The 10,773-nt window shown below is 37.6% G+C and overlaps 2 protein-coding genes and 1 long non-coding RNA gene across 9 annotated transcripts; 2 read left to right on the top strand and 1 right to left on the bottom strand.

Moving 5' to 3' along the window:
* Positions 1-1,427: 1,427 nt before the first annotated feature.
* LOC140813463 (autophagy-related protein 18f-like) lies at positions 1,428-7,264 on the top strand. 7 transcript variants are annotated; one of them, XM_073171932.1, is made up of 9 exons: positions 1,430-1,837; positions 2,025-2,371; positions 3,616-4,080; positions 4,177-4,605; positions 4,928-5,155; positions 5,233-6,060; positions 6,159-6,322; positions 6,564-6,898; positions 7,064-7,264. In XM_073171932.1, the coding sequence occupies exons 1-8, from the start codon at positions 1,813-1,815 to the stop codon at positions 6,895-6,897; spliced, it is 2,820 nt and encodes a 939-aa protein (XP_073028033.1). In that variant the 5' UTR covers positions 1,430-1,812; the 3' UTR covers position 6,898; positions 7,064-7,264. The 7 variants fall into 7 exon arrangements, with proteins under 7 accessions (XP_073028034.1, XP_073028033.1, XP_073028032.1 ...); XM_073171931.1 differs by having other exon boundaries at positions 6,998-7,264; XM_073171933.1 differs by having other exon boundaries at positions 1,428-1,837; positions 5,233-6,048; positions 6,564-7,264.
* Positions 7,195-10,442, bottom strand: LOC140813466 (uncharacterized). The gene is made up of 3 exons (XR_012113958.1): positions 10,307-10,442; positions 9,227-9,536; positions 7,195-8,158 (listed from the first exon to the last, which is right to left on the bottom strand). It is a non-coding gene; the product is annotated as an uncharacterized lncRNA (long non-coding RNA).
* On the top strand, positions 8,113-10,725 carry LOC140813464 (probable galacturonosyltransferase 12). The gene is made up of 6 exons (XM_073171938.1): positions 8,113-8,323; positions 8,675-8,730; positions 8,900-9,055; positions 9,179-9,769; positions 9,853-10,155; positions 10,264-10,725. Exons 1-6 carry the CDS (start codon positions 8,113-8,115, stop codon positions 10,546-10,548), a joined length of 1,602 nt encoding a protein of 533 aa, XP_073028039.1. The 3' UTR covers positions 10,549-10,725.
* Positions 10,726-10,773: the final 48 nt, after the last annotated feature.

The raw sequence follows: 10,773 nt of genomic DNA, 5'->3' as shown, positions 1-10,773 counted from the left end.
ATATCGTTAGGGTTGACACGTCTCACATATAAAGATTCATGAGACAGTCTCACAAGAGACCTATTCTTTTTTTTTTTTTTAAGTATGCTATTTGTTCCTTTTGTAAACACATGGAATTTCGTGTAGAAAGGCAATAATATCTCATTAGGCCATGAACAAAAACACACACATCAAAGGGCCAAATGTGTTGTCTAATAATGTATCATTGCATTACAGAAACTTTGATCTTGTATATTTGATTCGATGTTAAAATGACAAAGTAATGGTGGGGGCGAGTTAAACCAGTAACGTGACAACTTGTTTGGGGAGATGAAACCTGAAAGAGACAACATGATAAAATTTGCCAACCCGATTGCGAGATGTATGCTTCTATTTTTATCGTCATATATTCGTGTTTATTGGGATATCATTTTATATGGCAAAAACTTGTGTGAGACGGTCTCACGGGTTATATTTGTGAGACGGATCTCTTATTTGGGTAATCCATGAAAAAGTATTACTTTTTATGCTAAGAGTATTACTTTTTATTGTGAATATGGGTAGGGTTGACCCGTCTCACGGATTAAGATCCGTGAGACGGTCTCACATGAGACCCACTCCATTTTATATTTAGAGTAAGTTTGTTTCGTAACGGTCGCACATGTTTATGTCTATACGATCGATCCGATCTATAAATAAAATGGAAAAAAAATATTTTTAAATATAAAAAATAATAATTTTTATCAATCAAGTTAGACAACAAATATATAATATTCTGACATGATTCTTAATATATAGACCTGCGTAATTTACCCATCCTATCAATCATATATATGTGTGTGACAAAAACTTGTATGAGATACTCTCACTGACCATTTATAATATAAATTTAAAACAAGATACAACCCAGTTATACTTCATTTAAAAAAAACAAATTATATGTTCAATTTATGTATATTTTCCCCTTCATCTCGCGATATATCGGATATATGTGCCGTGCACCGCACAAACGGAGATGCGAAAAAATGATTCGTAAATTCTCATTGGATTCCGTCCACCCAATTTCCCTTCACCACTCCAACCTCCACCGTCCGATTGGATCGATTTAAATTCTTCAAAGGTCAATTCCAAATGCATTTTTTCACATAAACGATATTTTTAAGTATTTATACAAAATATGTCAAAAAAAAAGTATTTATACAAAAAGATACATAAAAAAATTAAATATACAAAGCCTAAATCAACATTTTAAATTCTGTAAGAAAATAAATAAATATTTTTCTTGAGAGCATAAACTCGTGAAATTTGCCTTTGTGAAAAAATAAACTACACCAGCGGTAAAAAAAAACTGTATTTGACCGTGGTGGGAGAACAGGAGAAGACGTGCGGAATATTCTTCCATTTCAACAAAGGAGAAAGAAAATTTGAAAACAAATTATAAATTTAATCAAATCAACGGAAAAATCAATTTCAGAGACGTGATACGCAAAAGCCTTTTTTTTTCCTTATCTGTTCATGATCGAGCTAGCCTTTTCCCTCTCTTACAAGCAGTTCATACGTTTTTCTTTCTCTATCTGGTTTACATGGATCAGACGATCTCGAACATAATCCAAATCCTAACGAGTTCATATTAGCTAGATTTACGAAACCCTTTTATGATTTGTGTATATATATATACACGTATTTTTGTATAGATATTTCTTCATACTATGTGTGAATTATTTGATTTGTTTCCTGAAGTTGGGTTGGTGCTTTTGTTCGTATAATCAAGAGGCAAGTGAATAGGCACAAGAAATATACAAGGGAGTTTTTTGAGGAATTTTGTTGTCGTGTATGGTTGTCAGATATGCATATCCAGGTTTGTTTAACTCCCGGTGTGTGATTAATGTCAATTACGAAATAGAGCTCGACTGTGGGGCAAGCATCATCAAACCGCTGGCTTGTTGTGAGTTGCATGGTTTTGTAATTTGCTTGGAAGCCAATGACGCAGACACCAGGAAACTTCAAGCTGTATTCTTAACTGGGATGTTCATCAATTTTGCCAGGAACAGGCAAGTTTGCGGAGTTTATGGTCATTAGAGAGGTGAGAGAGGTGAGAGAGCTGAGCAGCTGTGGTTGGTGTGCTGTTGGGAGTTTGCTGTGTATTATTTTCCATTGGTTTTTCCGCCTTGATATGAAGAATGAGTGCCAGAGAAGAGGTGGCGTTGGAGTTGATATGGAAGCCTTGGCGCCACGGTCGGGGATGAGCAATAATGGGGTCATTTCTAACTCTTTTAAATCTCTTTCGAGTTACCTGAAATTTGTTTCCTCAGGTGCCTCTACTGTGGCAGCGTCTGTGAGGTCTGCGACATCCTCTGTTGGGGAGAGGGACAGTGAGACAAACCACGATCAGGTGGGATTCTGAATTATCCATTTTTGATTTCTTGATTCTTCACCTTGGACAGGTAAGATAAATATTGGGAAATATAGCTTTTGCTGTTGTGTAATGCCTTCTATGTTGGATTGCCGATGCTACTCCTGTAGGGTCTGAATTTCTAGTAAAAGCTCATTGTGTTCTTAAGATCGGATAACTTAAGTTCTTGGCAACTGAAATTTCTTCAACTAGTTGCCCGATTCCTTAAAATCGTTCACGGTTTGAGTTTTTGACATACCATCACCACTGATTAACGTGTTGTAACGCCATTGTTTCAATTACAGATTTTGAATTGTGATGGGGGTCCCAGGGATGGAAATCATAGACTTTCTGTTTGTTCGTGTGTTCCAAAACTTCTTTCTGGCTATGCAACTTGTGTTGCGCACTTATGAGGATTTGGTTTCTGTCGAGACCCCATAATTGATTTTTTTTTATCGGGTTCTAATTTCGTATTCATCCCAAGTAACCACATTTTGAATTTGAAAAAGCTCTGTTTCCATTTTACTGCTTTATCAAATATGATATTGTTCTTACCATTTAAGTGTTAAATGTTATTTTTGAAATACGTACTATATTAGTTTATATTCATACTACATTTTGTGCGTCATAAGTGATGCTGCTGGTAGCATTTGACAAGATTATAAGAGGTACTTCTTGTAATATTTTTAGTGATATCAATATGACCACATAGACAAGTTCCAGACGATTTCATTATTTGGTCTACACATTTTCAAAATTACTGAAACCCAACTTTTCAAACATTTTAGCATTTACTTATGGAAAAAAATGAAAGAAACCTTTTTTGAACTAAGCATGACTGCTTGACGATAAAAAAACATATCAAATAGTACATCACTGGCTTTTATAATCTAAGTGTGACCAGGCTTTGTAGAAAAAGTAAGGCAAGTTGCAAATAGTCCTTGAATTTTTGTCAAATCCAATATAATATACTTCCATGCAATGGGTGATTGCATGGGATTGTTTTTGATGTTATCACCAGGTGACCTGTCAACTTCGCTGTTCTGGTTTGATGCTATAGCCTAACATCCTAAAATTATGACCTTCGTTTGTAGTACTGAATTGTTCGACGTTAATTTATTGATATTGTAGCTTCCTTTTCCATCTCATCCTAAGTCATTTATAATTGCTACAAATGTTAGATCCATGTAGATGAGAACTCCTTTCTGCAATTTACTTAGTTTTGCCCCAATTATTCACCTTAGGTTTTGTGGGCTGGATTTGACAAACTAGAACTTGAAAGAGGCATCACACGACAAGTTCTCTTGCTGGGGTACAGTCATGGATTTCAGGTTTGGGATGTTGAAGTAGCAGACTGTGTGCGCAATCAAGTCTCCAGGAATGATGGGCCTGTTTCATTCATGCAAATGTTACCAAAACCAATTTCATCTAAGCAAACCGCAGATAAATTTTCTGACAGCCGCCCATTGTTGATTATCTGTGCTGATGGATCTTTTACTGGAGATAACAACATTCCGGAAAGGTCGGGAATTCTTCGCAATGGCTCTGTCCAACAGTGCCCTGGGCCAATTAAAAGTAGTTGTGCATCAACTGTGGTTTGGTTTTATTCCTTGAGATCTCAATCATATGTACATCTTTTAAGATTTAGGTCAGTCGTCCATTTGGTGCGATGCAGCTCTCGAGTTGTTGCTGTTTTACAATCAGCTCAGGTATGTTCTGTCTCTTCATGAATCCTTAGATTATGCTATACTATGTTGCAACATGCTATTTGGCCTTGTTTGGGATATGATATGCCGGTTCTACAGGTACATTGTTTTGATGCTCTTAAATTAGAGAGACAGTATACAATCCTTACCAATCCTGTTGTTACGGGGTGTTGTGGGTCAGGAAATAAAGGTTTTGGTCCCCTTGCGGTCGGTCCCCGGTGGATGGCTTATAGTGGGACTCAAGTGGAGGTTTCAAATTTTGGGCGTGTTACTCCACAAAATCTTAATCCCTCAGCCAGCTTCCCCAATCCCACACAAAATGGAAGCCTAGTTGCACATTATGCGAAAGAGTCTAGCAAGCAACTTGCTGCTGGTATATTGACTTTAGGGGACATGAGTTATAAGAAACTATCGAGTTACTATTCTGACCTGTTACTTGAAGATAATAGCAGTCAATCTGGGACTTCCCGAGTAAAGGTACACGGTGTTGCTAATGGATTTTCCCATGATGCAGACAGCGTTGGCATGGTATGCCATTTTCTTCTCATGTGTTGGTTGAATTACTGACCTATAAAAATGAGTATTTGGATTTTCCTTGGTTCTGTTACTTTTGCCAACAGATTTATCTTGTCTGTGTTGTTGTCAAGGTAACAAGACTAATTTAAGAAAAAATTGCAATGCTAGTGCCATACATCGGTTGGCATTGTTCTTTGTCGCAAGTTTATCCTGTTCAAACTATCTGGTTTTCTATTTGACTTTTCTTGTGTGCTCTCATCTAATACCTGTGCACATCCATGATTGCAGTGTGATACTATGTTGAGCTAAGTATAGTCTATAAATTCTCTATCAGGTAATTGTCAGAGACATTGCTAAGAAAACTGTCATAGCTCAGTTTAGGGCACATAAAAGTCCTATCCTGTCATTGTGCTTTGATCCCAGCGGTACTCTTTTAGCGACAGCTTCCGTACAAGGTCATAACATAAATGTTTTTCGAATAATGCCTGGACTTTCTGGAGAATCCTCTGGAGCAGCTTCTTATGCTCACCTTTACCGGCTGCAACGTGGTTTCACAAATGCTGTAAGAATAGGATTATGATTCTCTGTCAATGCAAGCTTCTATGCAATGAATCAGACTCGTTGTTCATGCTTTTTCAGGTTATACAAGATATAAGCTTCAGTAGTAACAGTAACTGGATTTTGATCAGTTCCTCAAGAGGGACAAGCCACCTTTTTGTTATCTCTCCTTCGGGCGGATTAGTTAGTTTTCAATCAGCCGATGCTTGTCGTGTCAAAAATAATGGATCCAGCTTGATGTCAAACACTCCGGTTTCTGGATCATCTGATTCAGGATTACAGATGTTGACTCAACAAAACATCTGTGCATCTGGCCCTCCACTTACACTTTCTGCTGTTAGCCGAATAAGGAACGGAAATAATGGTTGGAAAAATTCAGTAAGTGGTGCTGCTGCAGCTTCAACTGGGCGGATTAGTTCACTCTCTGGAGCGATCGCATCAGCTTTCCACAATTGTAAAGGCAACGAAATTAATGTAGATTCCAGTTCTCTGAAGAAAAACTATCATTTACTTGTTTTCTCTCCTTCTGGTTGCTTGATACAATATGCTCTGCGAATATCTCCTGCACTTAATGGTACTACAGGTTTGCCCATAAACACCACTTGTGAATCTAATCTCAGCAGTGAATCAAGGATAGTGGTGGAGGCCATGCGAAAATGGGATGTTTGCCAAAAACATAATCGCGAGGAGAGACAAGACAATATTGACATGCATGGTGAAAATGGAAATTCTGACAGCTGTAAAGTCTTTCCTGAAAGAATGGAACAGAAAAATACTACTGTATTTTCCAGCATTGTGGATACTGCCACGAAACAAAATATCAGTACTGAAGAAAGGCATCGGATGTATATATGTGAAGCTGAGCTTCAGATGCATCAGATCCAGAATCCATTATGGGTGAGATCCGAGGTACTTGCAGTTTCTGTAAAGTTGCGATAGTTCTGAGTAACCTTTATTGATCACTTTGATGAGTGACATCCTTGTGTTCTTGTGCTACCTTTGTGCAGATATATTTTCAGTCAATGTCGGTTGATGCTATTAATACAAACGAAGTTTTGGGAGAGGGAGAGATTGAGATTGAAAGAGTACCCATGCGTGTGCTTGAAAGCAGACCCAAAGACTTGGTTCCAGTTTTTGATTACCTTCAAACTCCCAAATCTCAACAAGGGAGGTATGTCGTGATGGTTCTTCTGATGCTTTTGTATCAGAATGAATTGTATATATTAGTTAACATTTTGTATGTATTGTGTCTGCCACATGTACTCTATCTTCGATGAGGATTGAGTATGTGTGTTTCGAATACCGAAGATATATGGTTTTCCTTTTTCCATATCTTCTTGATTATCTTTCTACATTTGTCGTCCTTTTATCTTGTGAAACTGTAGTTTTAAACAACATTTCTCGTTCATCAGGGGCGACATCAATGGGCATCTTCCATTGTCCAAGAATGGCACGTTCATCTGCAGGAGTAGTTCCGGTGCTTTTGACTCTGTAAACACCGGTAAAATTGTGGGTAACAAGGTGGACAAGGATGTCGACCAAACAGGGCACGGTGGTCTTCGGTTGTCCACTGAAAAAAGCTGGGGCGTTGTAAATATTAACAATGATTCTCCATCGGCTAATTCTCGGCTTGAGATTGTAAACACTAGAGACCACCCTGAGAATAATAACCAACTTACACCTCTAAATAATCTAGATTGCCTGAAAATGGAGAATAAACTTGCAGAAAGTGACCAGTTTGACTAAGGTACATCCTTTTTCTTCGACTCCTGTTCAAAGTACCGTACAGTCTTGTGCTTCCCCTTGGTTTCTTTGTTGTTTGTTCATGTGTTGATGGATGGACCAGGCTAATGATAAATTTCTTTTGCATCTGAGTACCACTAGGCCACATCCCTGTTGGTCGGCGAGGAAGCAATTCTTTTGTTCTCCGTGAGGGTCCGCAATAAGTTTCAGAATGTGGGTTCTATATGTGGAGGATAGTGAACTAGAGACTTTTGGGGAGCTTGAAGGAAAAGTTTGCTGACATAAATCGGTGTTGGCGTCTTTGATTAGCTGATTAATGTGAATAACAGAAATCATTTGACTTGTATCATTTGAAGTTTTCGTTTTTCAATTCGTCTCCCTTGTGCATGCATGCATGTTTATGAGATTGTGATTCGTGAATGGTTACAAATTTCTTCTCGTTTTTATTATTACAGCATGGGCAAACTTGGATTCCGCAGTCATTCCTTGACGCGATTCATTTTCGAATTTAGAATATATGTTTTTGATGGAGAGGTTTTGAATTTTGATGTCGTGGTTCCATATCCTAGGACCAAAATAGAAATACCAGAACGAGAGCAACAATCTTTCGTAACTTTCTAAAAAAGAATTCTTTAAATTATAAATTCAACCCCTCTTCAATTAAGGGAATAATTATAGGGTCTAATCTCATTCTCAATCTCGCTGTGCTCTAGAATTTTCTTAAAATAAAATATATAAAACAAAGAAGTCATTTTCCATTTAGAAATTATGGTAATGTCTAAGACAACAGCAGCATTTTCCGATATGCACTTCATGTGGAGGCCAAGTGAAGCAACATCAAATTTCTACTCACTATTAAATTCAAAGAACGTATTTTCTGTCTCTTTTTCCTAACTTCCCTTCTTCGAAATCAAGCCACCATGCAAACCATTCTCGGTCTCCAGTCTTTTTCCATCCAACTACCTCTTCCCTGTCCAAAATAATACTAACCCCACCGAATAAGAAAATAAAACAATAAAAAAGAGATTTCATATATATATAACCTTCATGCTAAGCGAGTTTAGGTGATGGATAGCAACCCTGAACACACTCACAAAAACAGCTTTTTTCACAGCTTTTCTCTCTAACATTTAGAGGCTATCAGCAGGTTTGCCTTGGTAAATGAATCATAGGTAGCTAGAATATGTGAGTTCTTGTTTTTTGTTAGTGTTCTTGAATATGCAGCTGTATATGTCTCCGAGCTTGAGGCATGTTACTTTCTTGCCTGCAAAAAATGTTAGGGAGCTGATCAAAGCGAAGATTGGTTCGAGACTATTGTCGTATAGAATGCTTTTCTATGCTCTTTTGCTCTTCACCTTTCTTCTTCGGTTCATGTTTGTGTTAACTGCAGTTGATACTATTGATGGAGAAGCCAAGCGTTTGACAATAGGTATGCCAGTCACTTGTGTGTGTATATAATTGATAGGAAACTATACTTGGCATCAATATATCTCGCATTACAAAAATCTATAAAAGAATTTAATGTTTTTGAGAGTGAGGACTGAAGATACAGATTACATGGTCTCTTGAAATTGTGAATGTCCTCATTAATAATAACTTGAGCATGTATATCCAAGAAAAAATAAAAAAATCACGGATGCAGGTTAAATTATCTTGCTCCTCTGTTGTTCAAGTCCTCGATATTCGGGATCCTTGATGTTCAATTTAACAATCAATCTATGGATTTCTAGCAGCCATTACTTGGTTTCTCATAAAATCATGTTTTCTTGATTAAATGTAGGTTGCTTGGGGAAAAAATTAGGTCCGAGAATTATGGGAAGAAGACTTGAATTGACGGTAAGCAAATGCCTAAATTAAATTGTTTCGACACTGATGATTACATAGACATCACTTCATATTTCTGTAGCGCTTGGCAGCATGGAGTTGTGCCTAAATTCCGAACATAAAAACGATTTCTCTCTATTTGCACACACGTCTGAATCTAATTTATGAGGGTTCTTGTCAGGTTCCTGAAGTAATATATCAAATACTGGAAGAACCCGTTTACCAAAGTGAAATACAATCAGGACAAGAAATTCCCCAAACGCTGGAAGATTTTATAGCAGAAATGAAGGATGAAAAACCTGATGCTAAGACTTTTGCTTCTAAACTCAAAACTATGGTATTATGCACCAATGTTAACTTATTTATCTTGAAATAATTTTCTTTATGGTATGAAGATGCTTCAATAAATAAGCTACCTCTATTGCTAGTGACAATTAAATGATCTCTATATTTATTACAGGTTTCACTGCTTGAACAAAGAACAAGAACTGCGAAAATTCAGGAATACCTGTATCGCCACGTCGCCTCTAGCAGCATCCCTAAGCAGCTTCATTGTCTTGCTCTAAGACTAGCAAATGAGCACTCTACTAATTCTAATGCTAGACTCCAGATTCCTTTGGCAGAATTTGTACCTGCCCTTGTTGATAACTCGTTCTTTCACTTTGTCCTTGCTTCTGACAACATTATTGCCGCAGCTGTTGTGGCAACATCACTTGTTCAAAATTCGTTGCACCCGGAAAAAATAGTCCTCCACATAATAACCGATAGAAAGACCTACTACCCCATGCAGGCTTGGTTCTCGCTACACCCTTTAACACCTGCAATAATAGAGGTAAAAGCCTTGCATCATTTTGATTGGTTTGCGAAGGGGAAACTCCCAGTTTTGGAGGCAATGGAGAAAGATCAAAAAGTGCGCTCACAGTTTAGGGGTGGTTCATCAACTATTGTGGCAAATAATACTGAAAAACCATATATTATCGCGGCTAAGTTGCAAGCACTCAGCCCCAAGTACAATTCATTGATGAATCACATCCGGATACATTTACCCGAGGTGAGTCTCAAAAATTCGAAATCACATGGCCCTAACAAAGTTCTTGACAACATTAATATTAACTGCGTACAAATTTGCTGCAGTTGTTTCCAAGTCTAAACAAAGTTGTATTTCTGGATGACGACATTGTGATTCAAACTGATCTTTCACCTTTGTGGGACATTGATTTGAATGGAAAGGTCAATGGAGCAGTTGAAACGTGTAAAGGAGAGGACAAATTTGTGATGTCAAAGAAGCTTAAAAGCTATTTGAACTTTTCTCATCTTCTGATAGCGAAGAACTTCGATCCAAATGAATGTGCATGGGCTTATGGCATGAACATTTTTGATCTAGATGCTTGGAGACGAACAAACATAAGCAAGACATACCTTTATTGGCTAGAAGAGGTGAGATCTTAATATTACATCTGGAGACACTTTCTTCATTTAGGGGTAGTCAAAATAAAATATGAACACAGGTGGATTCTCTGATAATGCCTTTTCTCACTATTGCAGAATTTGAAGTCGGATTTAAGTTTGTGGCAGCTTGGAACCTTACCTCCTGGTCTAATAGCTTTTCATGGTCATGTCCACGTTATTGATCCGTTCTGGCACATGCTTGGATTAGGGTACCAGGAAAATACAACATTTACAGATGCTGCTAGTGCTGGTGTCGTCCACTTCAACGGCAGAGCGAAGCCTTGGCTAGATATAGCATTTCCACATCTGCGGCCCCTATGGACAAAATATGTTGACTTTTCTGATAGATTCATAAAGGGCTGTCACATAAGGGCGTCATAGATAAATTTTATCCATGAAAATGATCTAGTCTCTTTACCCCTGTAAATGAGAACGCGGGGAACATGTGTAGAGTATTTCACAGCTTTAATGATCTCTGAGAGTGAGTAGAGAATTCAAATTTTGAGATCTCTTTTCTAATAAGTTCTTGTTATCTTATCTTGCATTCATTCATTTTTATTATATTCTAAAAGGGAACATTCAAATTTTTGTGCATTCGTTTTTGTC

This window comes from Primulina eburnea, chromosome 15 (genome assembly GCF_022965805.1).
Source record: "Primulina eburnea isolate SZY01 chromosome 15, ASM2296580v1, whole genome shotgun sequence".
NCBI lineage: Eukaryota > Viridiplantae > Streptophyta > Magnoliopsida > Lamiales > Gesneriaceae > Primulina > Primulina eburnea.
Note: the sequence above shows the minus strand (reverse complement) of the source record. Positions and strands in the feature narration are given on the sequence as shown.